The sequence below is a fragment of the Barbatula barbatula genome, assembly GCF_947034865.1.
Source record: "Barbatula barbatula genome assembly, chromosome: 11".
Classification (NCBI taxonomy): Eukaryota; Metazoa; Chordata; class Actinopteri; order Cypriniformes; family Nemacheilidae; genus Barbatula; species Barbatula barbatula.
In genome coordinates, this window is record NC_136774.1 from 11,198,947 (window position 1) to 11,216,791 (window position 17,845).

At 36.4% G+C, this 17,845-nt stretch overlaps 5 protein-coding genes across 6 annotated transcripts; 2 read left to right on the forward strand and 3 right to left on the reverse strand.

The window, feature by feature from the left end:
* Window positions 1-977: 977 nt before the first annotated feature.
* LOC306900920 (uncharacterized protein) lies at window positions 978-2,632 on the reverse strand. The gene is made up of 3 exons (XM_079468284.1): window positions 2,101-2,632; window positions 1,854-1,998; window positions 978-1,732 (listed from the first exon to the last, which is right to left on the reverse strand). The coding sequence occupies exons 1-3, from the start codon at window positions 2,507-2,509 to the stop codon at window positions 1,348-1,350; spliced, it is 939 nt and encodes a 312-aa protein (XP_079324410.1). The 5' UTR covers window positions 2,510-2,632; the 3' UTR covers window positions 978-1,347.
* A 568-nt stretch (window positions 2,633-3,200) lies between these two features.
* On the reverse strand, window positions 3,201-9,580 carry hps4 (HPS4 biogenesis of lysosomal organelles complex 3 subunit 2). Of its 2 annotated transcripts, none has more exons than XM_079468501.1 (13): window positions 9,308-9,580; window positions 8,456-8,494; window positions 8,069-8,159; window positions 7,735-7,878; window positions 7,538-7,645; window positions 7,244-7,360; window positions 7,054-7,148; window positions 6,781-6,853; window positions 6,538-6,671; window positions 5,574-6,381; window positions 4,903-5,029; window positions 4,403-4,514; window positions 3,201-4,243 (listed from the first exon to the last, which is right to left on the reverse strand). In XM_079468501.1, exons 1-13 carry the CDS (start codon window positions 9,385-9,387, stop codon window positions 4,072-4,074), a joined length of 2,100 nt encoding a protein of 699 aa, XP_079324627.1. In that variant the 5' UTR covers window positions 9,388-9,580; the 3' UTR covers window positions 3,201-4,071. The 2 variants fall into 2 exon arrangements, with proteins under 2 accessions (XP_079324627.1, XP_079324628.1); XM_079468502.1 differs by having other exon boundaries at window positions 3,359-4,243; window positions 9,486-9,545.
* A 154-nt stretch (window positions 9,581-9,734) lies between these two features.
* cox6a1 (cytochrome c oxidase subunit 6A1) lies at window positions 9,735-11,598 on the reverse strand. The gene is made up of 3 exons (XM_079468503.1): window positions 11,483-11,598; window positions 11,005-11,147; window positions 9,735-10,135 (listed from the first exon to the last, which is right to left on the reverse strand). The coding sequence occupies exons 1-3, from the start codon at window positions 11,577-11,579 to the stop codon at window positions 10,046-10,048; spliced, it is 330 nt and encodes a 109-aa protein (XP_079324629.1). The 5' UTR covers window positions 11,580-11,598; the 3' UTR covers window positions 9,735-10,045.
* A 934-nt stretch (window positions 11,599-12,532) lies between these two features.
* LOC306900919 (C-type lectin domain family 4 member A) lies at window positions 12,533-14,960 on the forward strand. Its single transcript, XM_079468283.1, has 7 exons — window positions 12,533-12,661; window positions 12,867-12,956; window positions 13,239-13,316; window positions 13,400-13,477; window positions 13,711-13,850; window positions 13,936-14,048; window positions 14,135-14,960. Exons 2-7 carry the CDS (start codon window positions 12,887-12,889, stop codon window positions 14,277-14,279), a joined length of 624 nt encoding a protein of 207 aa, XP_079324409.1. The 5' UTR covers window positions 12,533-12,661; window positions 12,867-12,886; the 3' UTR covers window positions 14,280-14,960.
* A 787-nt stretch (window positions 14,961-15,747) lies between these two features.
* On the forward strand, window positions 15,748-17,793 carry asgrl1 (asialoglycoprotein receptor-like 1). The gene is made up of 7 exons (XM_079467008.1): window positions 15,748-16,026; window positions 16,213-16,296; window positions 16,374-16,466; window positions 16,563-16,598; window positions 16,960-17,099; window positions 17,184-17,296; window positions 17,381-17,793. The coding sequence occupies exons 1-7, from the start codon at window positions 15,945-15,947 to the stop codon at window positions 17,544-17,546; spliced, it is 714 nt and encodes a 237-aa protein (XP_079323134.1). The 5' UTR covers window positions 15,748-15,944; the 3' UTR covers window positions 17,547-17,793.
* Window positions 17,794-17,845: the final 52 nt, after the last annotated feature.

Below are 17,845 nucleotides of genomic sequence, written 5' to 3' on the forward strand. Positions count from 1 at the left end.
ACCATGGATGTTGATAAGAAGGTTTATCGTGATTCTCTTATACTCTTTTATTCTTGATTCTTTTTTTATAACTCTTTTTAACCGTTGTGTGGGGTTCAAATGGGACCCATATTTACATAAGATGTGATTGTGTTTTTCAACCTAAGACATTTATTTATTCATGATTTATTCAACATGTTTTTCACAGAAAGCAGCTCTTTTGTGTATGAATATAATATAGTTTAACAGGTTTATATTAAATATTAACTATATGCCGTGTATGTTGCTTGTAATTGGGACAAAGTCAACATTTAGTGTTTGTTACATACTTTTTACATTTTTATGATTTTGACCTTCTGCTGTACAGTGGTTTAAGGGTTACCACATGATGGTTTTACAATATTAAACTAACAATTGTGGTAAAATTATCCTATTTTCATCAATGTCTCCTAGATTATAAAAGTAAACAAATGGGATTATGACTAATAAAATCTGTTCAAAATTCAAAATTGGTCCTAGTTGATCTTTTTATGTTTCGTACCCTCTATTAGTGTAATAAATATAATAGTAAATGGAACAATACAAACTAGATAGTGAATAATATACTGTATAGTGAAGTATAGTATATTGAATAAAACTGAGTCAAATGTTTAAAACAAACAGTAACAGTGTGATAAACACATTTCACCACAAATATCTTGTACCTTTGAAAACACATCTTTAGTAAACATGTCAGTAATTCACAGTAATCATACTGTGAGCAGCTTTGAAAGTTTGAAGAAAATATACAACGAGGGAAAAATAAACTGCATAAATGACATGCAAATCATATCAATACCAATATATATATATATATATATATATATTTCTCAAGTGTGCAGATTACAAAATTCTTAGTGTTTGCCTGTTTACAGTTAAATTTAATTTATAAATTAAGACTACTTACCTAACATTTGCCATAATACAGTGGCAACAGAAAGAAAGAAAAGAGACACAAGTACAACTCAAACAATTTATTTATATATATAACTGTAATTATTCACTATTTACGTTTATACAGTGATACTTTTTCCTCACAAATAAAACACCCATAATTTAATAAATTCAATTTACATGCCGAAGTGCCTATAGTGTTCCATAATTACATTGGCCACTCTGAATTCCAGTAAGCTTGCCTTTGTCGCAAAAAACAATGGGAATCATTAGCAATTCTTGAAATAGCGAACCATCCAGGGAACATTCACACCAGGTGTTAGTGGACTGAATGGACAGAGACTTTATGGCCACAAAGAACTTGTAAAGGGGAGGGGGACTAAAGATTGAGAGTGTTTGGCTGGACACATGAGCAGTTTCAAAACACTTTTAAAGTTAACCCCATATGTCCCGCTCTCTGTATGTCAGAGCAATGAAGGGTGCATGTGCTAAATTTACACCATAGTTTTGACAGGGCTGTGCGATATTGTTCTCTAAGCTGCAGTGTAAGGCCAGTCCAAGCTCTAAAGCTGGCTGGAGGGGGGCCTCACCCTCCCTGTCTTCATTCACATCCCCCCACAGTACACTCGCTGTGTCTTGAGGAGCTGGGGGTCTTTCCATTTGGTCAAGGACCCCTGGTCTGGTCAAGCCCCTCACCCGATGAATTTCTATCAGGCTTGGGCCTCTACTGGTTCCTCCGATTGCCAGCTGCAGTGCTTGGAAGAGGGCAAGCAGATCTACCCTTAACTCCACCACACCATCTCGAAACCATACGTTGTACCTGCAGAGAAATTCCTAACTGTGTGACTAAATCTTTGAATAAAACTTTATAATTATGTCCATGGATAACTATGATAAAGTACATTGGCAACCTTTTCCTATTTTATCTACATGTGTCTTACCTAGTAGGGAACCCTCGCTTTTCCAAAGAGGGCAGAACAGGTTGGATGTTGAGGTGATGGGGATTTGAAAAGTGGAAATGAACTTCTGCTCTCGCCAATGGTCCTGACAACACGTCCATCCCAAGGAGAAACTCAATGTTGGAATCTGGTCACAAAGAAGGATTTTAATGTTAAAAATAATATATTGATGTTAGCGAGTTTTATACCCATAATGACACCAGCATTTTCGAAACAGAGCTCGACTTACCCCCAGGCTTTCGTCCTTGTATTCCTTTGACACTTCCACAGTGGTACCCAACTTGACAACAACGATAAACCCGTCTCACAAACTGGAAGAGGGGTGGTTCTGGAAAAACGGCACGACGTGGACCGTCACTCATCGTCGATAATATTTTAAGGCGATACATTTGGCCCCAGTCTCCAAAAGGAGCGGTGCTCTCCGTCCACGGTGCGCTTAAAAGAGCGCACTGCTCTCGCTCGGACCCCGGCTCCCGACGCATCCGTCTCTGGACATGAGCAATACGGATTTTACGCTCTCCTTGAAACGATGTCACCTTACGAAACCGAGTTCGCAGCGATCTGCACTGCACTCCCAAGGTGACAGCCACGAAGGCGAGGACAAGCAGGGAAAGCCGTGCGCGCGTAACCGTGGCCATCTCAAGTGTCCAACTATATCCGCTCTCACCGTTGCGTTCCGGATACTCTTCTTATCCTTGGCTCTTCACGACAAGACTGAGAGGGTCAATTCTCCTGTACTGACAATAAACAGAGTTTGTTCTGTGGAATTTGAATTCTGGCTTCTTCTGACCCTCCTCCCACTGGTTTTGTTTTGGGACCCTTAAGCGGCCATTCGCACCCCCATCGACCTTTTAAATGTGCCTGCATAATGAGGCGCCTAGAGCCCTGCCAGTTCATCCCATTCTTATTCCCACACCTAATGACCCTCATTACAGAACATCTGCACCATCATCAAGATGCTCATTTGCAAGAGAAACGACACCGACAAGAGAAGCATAAAACTTTCCTTCTCTGTCTCTAAATTCCCTACTCTTCCCTATTCACAACCAGCAGAGGCAACAGTTCTCTTGGAGTGGATATACATTTTGAATCCATTAATCCTCGTGCACATACAGTGACGCACAAAAGTGTATGCTACTAATGCGTGAATTTCATTACACGGATAACCAAACATCAAACAGAGTGACCCGCAAACAAATAAAGCAAGATCTTTTCTCAGAACTAACACATTTTCTGGACTATTTGTGCTTTGCTTTTAAACATCTTATTATAGTGTCAAGTTCAAATAGATGTAGGTGTCGCACTAACATCTGACGACCAGAACGTATCCAAATTATTATTATTTCATATTTATTGTCAAATAAATGCTGCTTGATATTGTTATTTTGTAGCTAATGCTGTCATACAAAGTGTTCAGATTCATATTTTTGTAGTCATGTGCAGGTTGCAATAATATATTATTATTTAGCTAATTATTTAACTTCCTAAGCACCATAGTTTTCAAAAGAAAGTTTATTCATATTTTGGAATAATTCTGGTCCATTAAAAAGCTGCCAGTTTCAATACTTAAACACATAAACAGTAATAATGAATGGTCTGCATTGCTTTTAAAATCTGCCCATGTTCTATACACAGAATCTTAATAATCACAGATTACACAGCAATGCATTAAATCAGTCTACATCTGAGGTTTCAGTACACTTTTAGCTTGCACTGTTTAAACAAACCCGAACAGCAGTGTTTTCTAAAAGCAAACAGCATTATTTAGAAATATTGAACCAAAATAAAAATTCTGCCAAATTCTTCCTTATGTCATTCTAAACCAGTATTACTGTCTTTCCAAAAAAATATGAATGTAATTAAATACATCCATCAACCATCTGTGAACTGTACGCAGAGACCAGAGAATAAAGACGTTTCTGTCTGTGAACATAAAATGCTATCATCTGGCTTCAGAAGACTTGGAATGAAATGAACAAGTCATTTTGGGATGGTTTCATGGTGCTTTTTGGCGGATCTTATTTATTATGAGAAAAAGAGCCAACACATTCTTTGTTCGAAACACAAAATAATTGTTTTTAAGATTTGGAGGTTTGGAATGACATGAGGGTGAGTAAAACAGATTTTTCATTTCGGGGTGCAGTGTTTATTTAAGTAGTATAAAAACAGTGTAGATCTGAGATCTAAAATGTGGACTCGGTTAAAGCAGGTTCACTCCATGTTTAAGGAGCCGCTGGCGAGCTTTTCTGGGCAGAGAGAAGGCACTATCCTGGGCATCTGGACTTCCAGTGTTTCTGACTGGTGTTCCCAGCTGGAGAAAATAAGTCTCCTGGGCGGTGCTACGGGTTCCATACACTGCCGAGCTAGCATTCCTGCAATTCAGTGAACAGACACACATAATAACCCCATAATGTATACATAAATAGAAGATTGAAATCTATTTAGAATACAAAACAACCGTAAAATATGTTTTATCAAATAGAGCATTTTTTAAACATCAATCAAATTTGGTAACCATCACACATTCTGACCTGACAATGGCTTCTTGTAAAGTGTCTGTTTGAGAGAAATGAGAATGGAGCAGTGCAGTTGCCTTCACGAATGCACGATCCTGGGGTCCAGCGAAACGCCCACATACATTCGCTAGTGTAAAACAAAAAACCTCAAAATACACAAACTTATTGCAGGCAATATTTTCCACTGATGGACGAAAATGTCTTTGTGAATATTTGAGCAGATTACATTGTGCATTTCTACATGTGTGAATGGGATCATAAAGTCTTCATGAACTAACTTTAAAGGAGGAGAAAATATCAAAGGTCTTGCATAGTTTACAGGGTAGCTATGATCGAGATTTACTACCTAGTTTCTAATGTTACTAATAGGACGTTGGTTGCATTGTTTTGTCTTTTATTTAATTTTACACACATTTTACTTGAGAAATTTTCAAAATGTTTTAAAAAAACAGGATACTGTTTGCATGTGTGTGTGTGAGCCAGAGAGAGAGAGAGAGAGAGGGCTTTTCACTCACTAGTAAGTGTGTTCTGAATGCAGTCATAGTGAGTGAAGGTGTAGGGCCCCTGGGGGCTGGGAGTCCCAGGTGAGGTATTCCTCAGATGAGCCTCAAGACCATTCAGAGATGCCAAACTGCTGTGATACTACAATAACAGTAGAAAAAGGTGTTTAGTTCAAATGTGTTTGATTTGTCTTCTAGTTACCCACAATTTTTTGACCAATGAATTTCTATTACACTTAAAAAAAAATTCTAATGCTTTTACTAAATCAAATATAAAACAAATCTGAAATCAAGATTTAATAAGCAATATGACTTGAGATATAGGGCCTTGTTTTCCAAAATTATTATTATGATTTTTCTTGTCCCACTGTCGGGTATTTTTACTTATTATTGATACCTTAAATCGTTTCCCTTTACAAATAAATGTATTTTGATTTAAGAATGTTTAGATACTTAGAAACAAGTCAAAAATACTGAGAACGAAGTAAAATCATTTTTGAAAGTTTCTATTTGATATCACCATTTCAAAAATTGCCAAATATTTCCAGGTTTTACTGTCATTATTTAGTTTTTTTACTCTAGCTTGCATACATAAACCAAATCATGTAGAAAGCGTAAAGGCACTGCAAAAACTTACAATTACAAAACTATTTCAAGTGTGCAAAACAAACACACAAGCTTCTCACCACTTCCTCTCTGGCGGTGGGGTCTGTGTTGAAATCGGTCTGTACCAAAAGTGCAAGGACCAGACCTCTGACTCTATGCTGGTACAATACTGTGGGCACCAGAGAGGCGTCTGCAAGGGTCTCATGTAGAAGGGGGCCATTTGGTGGTTCACTACTGTTGTTTACTTTGTCCTTGAGTATTTGTTCTTCTTTCTCTACTTGCTCATTCTTTGGCCTTCCTTCATTCTCTGCATCTCTTTGGAATTTGTCATTTGTATTGGTCATGAGATTGTTAGTGTTCAACTGCTTTCCTTCAGTCCTGTCAGTCTGGTTGTTGTGGGAAGAGCTATCCGAATGGTTCCCAAGACAATTCGACTGCAACTGATATCCATTTGTAAGGGTTTTGATTTTTTCCTGATCAGAATTTATAACTTTGCTTTTAGATTTGGATGAACATCCAGACTCCAGCTTCTCAGGTGCATCCACTACTACTCTTTCCTTTGTATTGAGGCCGGTTAAACATTGTTCCTTAACGTTGGACGAGTTTGAGCCATTTGCCATGCTGTGGTCATGTGACTGCGGAGTGAAATATTCTGATTGGTTCATACTGGAGTGAAGAGTACTGTTCACCATAGAGGGGGATGGGTTGAAACATGACTCATCAGAGAGGGAGGAGCGAAGAGAGGATGGCATCGTCTCATTGGAGTTCGGGGGACACTGAGTGGGCTCTAAGTTTAATGAGTCTGTATCTGCGGTCAGGGTGTCGGATAAAGTGCGTGACAGTAGGCGAGACTTTCTTGATCGGCCCGGAGGTTGACTGCAGTGAGTCCTAAAATGAGAGCCAGAACACAAATAAAACAATAATGTAACAATAAGATGATTAAAGTTTATTTGTGATAATTAACGTGGGCCAACAAGCCATCACCTAGCATCATACTATAAACCACATAAATTCCTTAGCAACCCCCTGAGAATCATGATATACCTGCATGCTGTACCCACAGGGGGGCAGCGCATCATGTGAAGTTCAGTGGTTGTCAGGAACACCTGTGTGGTTACTGTGAAGGAGAGAGAAGTGCCCACTGATGAGCACAGGCCACTGGCTGTAACCCTGTTATCCTGTAGTGCAGATAGATACACACATATCAATAGTCATCCACTTAAAGTCCATGCTATCAGTTAGTATAATATTGCTCAAAAAGAAAAATCTATGCGTGTACGATTTTACCTGGCTGTATGTTTCAGTCTCGTAAACCATCACCTTCTGTGTGAGGGAAGGAGGCATCTGAGTACTCACCACCCTGAACATCACACAGAGAACTAGAATTCACATACATTTACATTCACATGTATGCATTTAACATAAACATTTATGTTACATGCATTTTTGAAAGTAATATACAATACTGTGCTATAGCCATAACACAGGTGAAAACACAACAAATGTTAGTGTAAGATGATTTTAATTGTTGGGTAAGCATACTCAGTTTTGAAATCTCACCTGCCCCTGTACAGGATACACCCAGATAACACCAGAGGGCATCGCTGACATGCCTGGAGAATAAGGGCAGCTTTCAGCAACAGCAGAGGATCAATCTGATAATGAACAAAAGAGGAAAATTTACCATCTAGGGGAATTAGGGCAGAGAAAAATATAAAATGAAATGAAATATAGTGAATATATTAAATACATCCATGGAGTCGATTGTCCTCAGACAGCTGAAAATGTTGTGCAGCTCAGTGGAGCCGCCCTGCAGGTGACAGAGGTATCTCGCCCATCGCTGAGCCAACTCTTCCTGACTGTATAACTGTGTTCAAGCAAGCAAGCAAGCAAAAAATGCAAGTTGAACTGTTCTGATGTGGAAGCATTTTGGCTACTCGAAGCAAGTTATTCGCATTTGTGTGTTTAGCTGCTTTAAAAAATAACAATGTTTATAATTCAAATAAAGTGTAAAATCATGTTCAGCATGTAGTTGCTTCCATACCTGGTAGCTCTGACGCACTGGTCCATTATAGAAACAGAAGAGATCAATCAGCTGATCTAGAAAGTCACACACGCTTACATCTGGAATGTCTACCACACAGCTCAATGCCTGACAACCAGATAAAGATCCCATTCAAATGGGTGAAACCACAACAGATTCTTATCTGGAATCACATTTTGATAGCCAATATCTTTTACCCAAAGAAACGGATCCTTCATGCAAACTGCATATTTGCTCCTGCGCAGACGCATCATGCGTACGGGAGACTTGGATAGCTCAGATACACAACGAAACACACCAGCCAGTTGTCCACAGAGAAGCTCCTGCTGGTCTATTGGCGTCTGTAACATCACACAGACATGTCTTCATTGTTTAGTTACAATAGAAAAACATTAGATGGTATTATAAATGTTTCCTTATTATACATTATAAATTAAAATATTTTATAACTTTCGGAAAGTTGTAACTGCTTCTGTAAACTCTGCATATTATAAATGAGTTGCAATGACTTGTCAACAATGAACTGCTTACATCTTCAGGATAGAAGTAGCATATTCCATCTCTAGTCAAGTCTCCTTCCTCTTGCACTTTTGAATTATCATAGAGGAAGAAGAAAAGGCATCTGTAAATATGACCAAAGAGACAGATTATAAAATTATACTTTACATCAACACACCTGTCGTCTAATAAGAAGTTACAAATATGTGTTCAATAATACATCATGCATCATGTTTCCTTGACTGGTAATATAAAATTGTATTTACCCATTATTTACATATAATTTTTGGGTCAAATATATGGCATTTTCATAAATCAATACATGATGTGTATAAGAAACAATATAAGTTTTTTTTAGGGAACCCCATAACTTTTAATTTTAGGCAAGATACAAATAACTCTATTATTATATATTCTCACCGTCTTGAGTCAGTGGAAGCAGGTGTTTCAGCCATTGATCTGTTGAAAAACACAGTATTTCCATGTTATGATTAAACTATTTTTATAAATAAACGTAATGTACTATTAGAAAAAACGTCCTACGCCATTTCTAAATACCATATTAAATACGGTACTTAGCATAAAAGCATATATACTAGATTTTGATAATTATTAAATACAAAATAAAAACATAACTATTGTAAAAAATGTTTCAATGACTGTATGCTATGCCAGGAGATTTCAAACTGGGGTATGGGCCCCCCAGAAAAATGAGAAAGGAATGGTTCAAGTCTACTAAATATTATTATTGTTTCATTTCTGAGTATCTGTCTGCTTTTTGTGCTAGATGTCGTTTCCAGAATTGCAATGTACATCTTCCTAGTAAGTTTTTCTCACTTTAGTTCCTTTTTCACATTCACAGTAAAAGTTGCTGCAGTAGAGTTTTATGTAAATAAGCCTGCTATTTATGTTTTGAAACAATATGCTGTCTCAACAATATTGCATTTTTCTAAATAAGTTTGAATGTTTCTTTACACATAAAAATTCAGATGGACGTGTCCTTCAGAAAAGGTTCCTCTTGGGGGTCCTTGGCATCTTAACGTTTGAAAACCCCTGTGCTATGCAAATATGTTATTGGCTTAAAAGTATATAGTGTTCTTAAGTCCTTGTAAATAGAACAGTAAGTTAGACCTTAAATACTTTGCTTTACTTGTGTCCCGTTTAGATCTTAGCATGCGTGGCTGAACGAGCAGGACAAATAACAACAGATCTGATACTATATTACCCAAACAATCAATAAGTGCTATTGACACAAGCATTATTTAGACGTACCGTTGTTGACTCGCGTATCGTAGAGTTGGCATATGACACTGAAGTTGAATGCGTGAATGAATCCCTGAATCGCGCCGCATTAAATCATTATTCGGTTCCGCCCAGACATGATTTAAAGTAAATGAACCTCACTCAAATATCAACAAGTTGCTGAATAATAAATAAATATTTACATCACCTCCATATTTCATAAACTAGACTTTTAAGAAGGAATGCAAGTCACAAGAGAAAAGTCATGTGAGTGTCTTGACAAGTAGGGAAGCCTGCAGGGACAAATGTCTTTCGTTTCTATTTACAGATTCGAGTTCTTGTGGTGGCATTCGATAATGCAGATCATTTAATCATTTCATTTTAACACAGTGCACTCAAGTCAGTTTTTGGGAAAAAAGCTCATTTTAGGGTTATTCCCCCAATTCATTCACATGGCTTTAGTTTTTACAATTATACACAAGTATTTTTAGTTACCCAAGACAGCTTCATTCAGTTTTATTCGAATAAGACAAGTATATAACAAAGTTTATAATTTAAAGAATATATTTTTATTCTCCGTTAAGATTAAGCAGACAATGTGATATAATGGTCCAGGAGTAGATGTAACTATTTCCGTAAGGTGCTTTCACAGAAGGTGGACAGCACAGACGTAAGCTCAACAAATTGAAGAGACGTCACGTAAACTGAATTAAACTGAGGAGTGGTCCAGGTCTCTGGTCCCGGTTCGGGGTACGATCCAAACACCTTTTACTCATCGTGATGCTCATAGCCGTCGGGAAGAGGATTAAGGTGGCCGTTATGGAAGAGTGAATGGTTGCCATCACCCCATGGGAAACGCTGTAGCGACAAGTGAATGAAAGAGACAAAGAGCAAAGCTGTTATTTTACTGCTTGACTAGGAAACTAAACACAAAACATGTGAAAGTCACCAACAATGTTATAGGGATAAAACAAATACATTTATCAGCCAAGCCAATATTTGACTATTTCAAGATTGGCTGACTTACAGAAATAAGTAAATTGCAAAACCAGCAGCCTTATAAATGATTTCGCTTGATAATTTTTTGTAAATATTGTGCGTGTTTGACAATTTCTTTCAAGCAGATCTGTATCATTTGTGCTTGTCAATACACTTTTTTTATATCCAGATTAAAACTGAAAATCTTTCTAGATATTGCTACTAGCTTCTGAATTTTGATTGATTGACCACCACTACTGCGGTGAAATGCATTATAGCTGATCATTTACCCAAAATGTAGGCGATTAAATCTCTCATTGGATATTATACCATATTTGTCTTATTTTAACATATATTGTGAAATGTGTCTTCTAAATTAATGTAATAAACAAAAAATGCTAATAAATCCAAACGTCATTTAGTTACACAAAAACGCTTCACTATGTCATTAAGGTCAATGAATAGACCTCCATTGATTTGAATTAGGCTAATGATACATATCCCCCAAACATCTCAGACACATGTGGATGTAGTTAAGAGTTGAAGAAACTAACACCTTTTTCAGTCTTTTTATTTATATCTTATTATTGTCATTATCTTGTGAGGACCAGATGCTTTCCTAATATTTCACTCTGTTAGTTGTCTCTTAAATATAAGAAAAATCACATATTTAGCACAATACCAGACTCTGTAAGTGTGCATACTGTGCAGTGCATACAATAAAGACATATTGCTTTCTTCAGTTGTACCTTGCTGCGGATGCGCAGGTGACTGTAGGGAACGAACTCGGGCTGTTCGTGTGCGTGCTGCTGTGACCGCAGGTACATATTCACCATACACACAGCCACTCCAGGCAGCGCCACCACAAACGACAGAATCTTCCATGTCTTGGCTAAATATGAACATATATATGAGAGATATTACTAGATAGCATTGCTGACCCGTGTTAAAACTCTTGTCATGGCGAATTTCCACTAACTAGGTGCCCGGTCGGTCAGTTAACCTAGTAATTATTCTGTTGTCGACTGTTCAATTCTCGGTAACTTACACACACAACAAATAGAAATAACTGCTACGTGTATCAATAACACCGCTAACATTACGTGAAATAACCCTCCCGGTCAGCTTTATACCCACAAGGTCAACGAGTGTTGAGTTAACGCTACTTGAAACAGCCAAGCTGTATATTACAGCGTATTTTAAAGATATTTAGAGAGAGTATCTGACCTGCTTGCTCGGCGTGAACTGCAGCTGAGAGCTGACGGCTCTGGATGAGAGCAGAAGATTTTAAGAGCTTCTGGGAGAGACGTCCGATCATCGCCATCTCTGCGGGTACAGAGGAAGCGGAGGCGGAAGACGCTTTAACGCCGATGTTTGTGCCGGAAACTGACGCGTACGCCATCTAGTGACGCGGAGGTCCATCAAAACTAACCAGTGGGATACCTGCAATGGTTTACTAAGTAACTAATTGTTTTAATTGCTCGTCATACTCTTAATTTTAAGTTGTGTTGAGTAACTTATGATATACATATATCGGGGCAGGCGTGGCTCATGACTCAATATTGAAATCTTTAAAATGTAATTATACAATTGACATTAAAAAATAAAATAAAAGTGTAATTGCTACTCGACCAGTGTACAGTACTGTTCTGTATGAAGCAATGTTGAACATCAAACATAAAGTTTGGTAAGTTTGTCTTTTTATTTTTGTTATTTTGTTGCTCATCATGAAAATATACTGAAATGTATCATGTTTACAGCTTGTGGCTGGTAATGTTTCATTTAAGGGTTTAAAGAGGTTTATTTCTGTCCACGTTTTATGCAGATTAGTAAGTATACTGTAAAGAAATCCTGTAAAAAACAGCAGAGGCGTACTATTCAGACAGAGTGTAATAATTGAAATACAATGTTGACAATGTAAATATTAGTAAATATATATAGTTTTTAACCAAACACCAACTCAAATAAACAGTATGAATATCCTTCTATTGTTATTAGTGAGTCGTTAGCAATGCAGTTAAATAACCACCACCACTACAACAGCATTCATTCTCCTCCTCTCACAAACCTCTAAATAAAAATTGTATAAGAATGTATTTAAAAACATGTTTTATTTTCAAATGTAGGTAGCTGCTTTTATTTTAGGTTCCATAGTTGTAACTTTTAATGCGAGTAGGCTGTACACAGTTGTTTTTCTGATATACCACTAAGATATTTATATTTTATAGTTACGTTGTCATGCAGTTCTGGCAACTTCAACATGCCTTTGGCAGAAAACCCAGAGCTTTGGTGTGCCTGGGAGGAGAAGTCCAGCCCCTCTGGCGTCTTCTACCATTCCACAAAAGCTACCCGTTCCGTCATGCGGTGTATGGAAACTGCATGTGTCACAAAGGAAAAAGTGTATCAGTAAGTAAACAGTTTTCTAATAAGTTATTTAAAATGTTGACATTAAACAGCTGTTTACATATTCAGAGTGTTTATGTTCAATGTTAATATCTTAATTACGGCAGTGTGAATGTTACACATATTTTTAATTGAACCTGCAGTGTTTCATGGAAGGTTGAAACACATTTAGATAATTCTTATCATGCACATGTGTTATTATAATCAGGCTATAGGCTGACCTCAGGAATGCAGGCCAACAACCGCACAGATGATGTAGAGGGAGATCCTGACAGGGTGTATCCCTTCTACCAACAAGGCAAGTAACAGTAATATTGTTGTCTATTCAACTACGTCCATTTCTGGTCCTCTTCTTTCTTAAAGGAAAAACATACTGTATTTTATTATTATTTTGTATTATTTTCCTGTAGCTCAGTTGTAAGAGGGGCACATACTTAGAAACCAATGGGTAGGATAATGCTATGTAAGTCGCTTTGAATAAAATTACGTGCCAAATACGTAAATGTAAATACATGCTTCATACTCTTTCAACTTGTAATTTAAAGTCCATTTACTGTAATTTTCTTCATGTCATGTTTAGGCAAAGTGGCTTGTGGCATGTTTCTGGTTCTTCTCATCTTTTCGTTCTTGGTAATAGGAATCGTAACAGGTCTCAATCGTAAGTCAGACTAAGTCAGACACTTTTCATTTGTTAATTGTCTTCGGTAGTTACTGTTTTGTTGTTGATTTATCATCCTCAAGTCTCCAAGAAACCAAAGAGTGATGAGAACAGAGGTCTTCTTTCTGATGAAAATACGCCTGTTCCATTCCAGCACAAAGGTATGCTACCAAAATAGTGAAAATAAACTAAATAAATGTAAACATGGGTTTATAATGTATTTAAATATTTGCTTTAATATTAAATAAAGGGTTAAAATATGAAAAAATGGTGTTTATATGAAATGAATTCGTACACAGCAATACAACTAAAATATAAAACTTTTGATAGTTTCAATTACATACAAAACAATTATTGGGTCTGTTAACATTTTTCATTTCAAATCATGTCACAGGACCCTGCTCGGATGGTTGGATGACCTTTAATAACAGCTGTTATTTGTTAGTAAATGCTTACGTGACATGGGATTTGTCGATGTCTTTATGTCGTGATCTTGGAGCGTACCTGATGGTTGTTAACAACAAGGAGGAGCTGGTAGGGACTTTGCAATGTTTTCTTAATCTTCTTTGATCTACTTTATGTTGATCACAAGAATATAATGGTTGCCTCTTGATTTTAGGAGTTCATTTTAAGTGTGGTTCAAATGAGTACAGACTACTGGATTGGTTTCAAGAGAGATAAAGGGGTGGAAAAGACCTGGGTAAATGGAGACGATTATCATTCCACTTCAAAGTAAGAACATATTACCTGTACTGTATACGTTTTAAGATGTAATTCAGTTTTTTATGATTACTGAGATGGTTTTGACCTCTTTCTAGTTTATGGAATGAAGACCCTGATGATGAGGAGTCATGTGTCTACTTGAGAGGGAATGACACTGTGCGTTCAATGCTATTGCATAATCCTGACTGTAAGAATAAACGGTATTATATTTGTGAACACCAACTAAAGAAAAGTGTGTAGGAAATATTGCCCTAATGACAGTCGAAATTGTTTGTGCTATATTATGCTTTGTGTCAATTTATTACATTACAACATTTTTACATTCTAGCTATTAGTATTATAGTAATATAATTTGATAATATTTCATTTATGGCTATATTAGAAAATATAAATTATAAATTAAAGTGATTACTGTTGTTATAACCCCACTGCTTGGTTGTAACATTAAAAGAAGTGTGGATATTTTAAAGCTTGTGCATGCATTTCTTTTGGTACTCAAGTGTTCATGTTCATTCAAAACAACAAATAGAATTGTTTTCAACAATTCAACAAAGGTATTTGAATACAACAGATGTTACAGGACATGTTAGCGCACACTTTTACTGTGGAAAATGGAGACCTATAAATCTGTGTTGCGCAAGGTTTGAGTTCAGTAAAACGTTGTAAAATAATGTTAATACAACCATATGGTCTTGTACAACCAACCAACTATAATATATCAAGTTCTTTTTAAATTATTTGTTGGTCGAGTTAACTCATATTTTTATTCACTGAGGACCTCTAGTGTTGAGTTAAATAAAGTGCATGTGACAATGGAAGCCCCATTCATATTTCAATGAATCAGAAACTTTTTTTACAAATGTGTATTTCCTCAATGCTTTACAAATGTTAAATGCTTAATTTAAATAAAGATTTTAAATGAAAATGTACCTTCTCAAAAATGAATTTTCAATTCACATCCAATCTACAACTTTCTATATATAAAATAAATTTCTGTTTGATTTAGGTTCAGAAGTTAAAACTCATTACATCAGTTGATCAATTAACTCATAGTTTTTGGTTCAATGTTCAAATATCCTATTTTCGGTATGTTAGAAATACCCAAACTGTATATACTGGTATGTATGGCATACTACAGACTACAGGTCTGCATGCTACAGACCAATATTTTTATGATTAGATCACATGCAGTTATTGATACCATGTTTTATAATGTTCACACACATTTTGAAGATGCAAGTGCTAACATTTTGAAACTGAGCTGTTAGGGGATGTTAGGACGGTTGATTCTGCTTTCTGCAACATTGCGCAAGGACATGAAAACAGAAATTGCTCATCAGGACAACAGCAGAAGAGGGAAAGCAAACAGTGTCTCTTTGAACAGTGAGATTTGACACATTGTAAATTCTTTTTTTGAGCGCATGTTACTGTTCTCAATGAATGAAATGTACAACTTCAATATACCGTAGAAAATATCACATAAAATTATGTTTGATGTTAAAACATGCAATATTTTATACAGTTTTGCTTCTTTTGTCACTTAAAGTGATGTGTGTCAGAGAATAAATCACTGAAATACAGAAATCTGTTTAATTTGTGTTTAATTTGTCGTGTGTTGAATTGCTATGTGGACAATCTTTTTTCTTTGTGTTGGGGATTAAATTTGTCAGTATAGAGGTTAATATTCAACAGTTCATTGCATGTCCTTGAAACTCTTGCAGATAGTACATTTAGACTTAGTCTCTTTGTTCACTGCTCCATTTTTGGTGTTCTCTCCGTTTTTTTACACATAGCCTATGAAACATTTAGCTGAAAGTCATTATAAAGTCAGCAAATGGTAAAGAAGAGAACATTTTAAACATCTGATGCAAATATATCATACAGCCTGCTTTTTTCTCTTCGAACATGGAATCTATAACATATGACCGGTTTAGCTCATCTGAGGCTGAGATTAACCACACTGCCCCAAAACATTTACCTGAACTCGGTGAGCTATACAAACATATTTATTTATTTCTGTGTCCATTTTAATTATTTTCGAGAATTAACATCAATATCTATTTAAATGATACATTTGAATAATTAACTAATATTTATATGAGCTGAAAAGGAGCATGTTATATGAGCGTGTTTGCTTTAAATTTGTATCGTCAAACTTTTTTTGTCCTTTCAGGCAGACCTACCAGAAAGATGTTCATTATCTGCGGTGTTCTCGCCCTTTATATGCTCATTCTGACGGTGGCTGTAGGAATTAAACGTATGTTGTCAGATGAAATAAATGCATTGGTTTATTGAATGTTAATGTTTGCTCTGTAAAATGAAATTCCTTGTCAGTGTCTCAGGTCAGTCAGGAGGTAGCTGATGTTACACTTTCTCTCAAGATCATTGATTCCTCTATTAAAGAAGCCTCAAATCCTCAGGAGTTTGGTAACTGGTGACAGTTTTTCTGTCTCTCTGTCTTTCTTTATTTTGTGAGTGTTCATTTTTCAAATCTCTATCTCTCTCCCTCTCTGTCTCTCCCAGAAAATCCACTTTTTTCCGTTGAGTCTATCGTACAAGGTAAGAGTCCTCATGACATAAAGAGCGGTTTAAAAGTTTGAGACCAGATGCAATAACTTTTTTAATTCGAAAAAGAAAACATTTCAAATTTACATTGTGAGTGAAGAACCTAATTTACATTTTCGTTTACACAAATTTCTGATTATTTCTTAAGGTATATCCCACTTTTACACTTTGACAGCACTCACACCGGCATGCATTTCTGTTCTCATGACTGTTGTGTGCTTATGTTGATCTGTGAACTTTCGATTCATTATTTCTTCCATTTACCTTTTAGTGTGTCAAATGTATTCTTTTATTTTATTTTATATTATATTCATAGATGATTTGATGTGTGTGTTGGTCTTGGCTGCTTTTAAAGGTCCCTGTGAGGAAAACTGGATCTTCTTTAAAGACTCCTGCTACTTTCAGTCAGCCATCGGGCAGAGCTGGCAAAGTGCTGAGAACAGCTGTATCCAGAAAAATTCACACTTGGTGGTTGTTAATGACTTGGATGAACTTGTAAGACCAAAGCATACAATTAAGCATCCTAATTTTGGGAGTTTTATGTGAGGTTAAATGTGACTGTCTGTGTCTTTAAACCAGGACTTCCTTTCTTCAATAGTAAAGCGGCATGAGAGCTACTGGATAGGGCTTGTTGAGAAAGAGAAGGGGCAGTGGTCCTGGGTAGATGGAACGGATTTTAAAGCTACCAAACAGTAAGAATGTAGACAGTTTATTGGTATTAAAACCTACAAATGCACTTATGATTCTTTTTATATATCCATTAAACTCTCTTTCAGCTACTGGGACGAGGGTCAGCCTGATGACTGGGACGTTCGTGTTAACGGTGAGGATTGTGGGCAGCTTCACGCACGGATCACTGTGGACAAACGGAGGCTTTGGAATGATGCGGACTGCACGCTTTATTACCCTTACATCTGTGAGGGCAAACCCGAGAGCCAATGACAAACAATATCTCACGGATAAAAATAAGTTAAATGTTATTATAGATGGATGTTGGTCAGGATTACAACTAATTTGTTGTTTTTAAATATTGTAAATGATTATATGTATGTTCTGTATCATCAATCACATGTAATTGAACCTAACCTGCAAACGTAGCGTTTTATTTTGAGTTATAATGGTATGAATATATACACAAACAGTACATATACATGTTATTCATGAAAAATAATAAAGCTGTTAGATGAGATTTTTCTATTTAATGACACAAAATGACAGTGTCTTTGCCCACAAAAGCAACA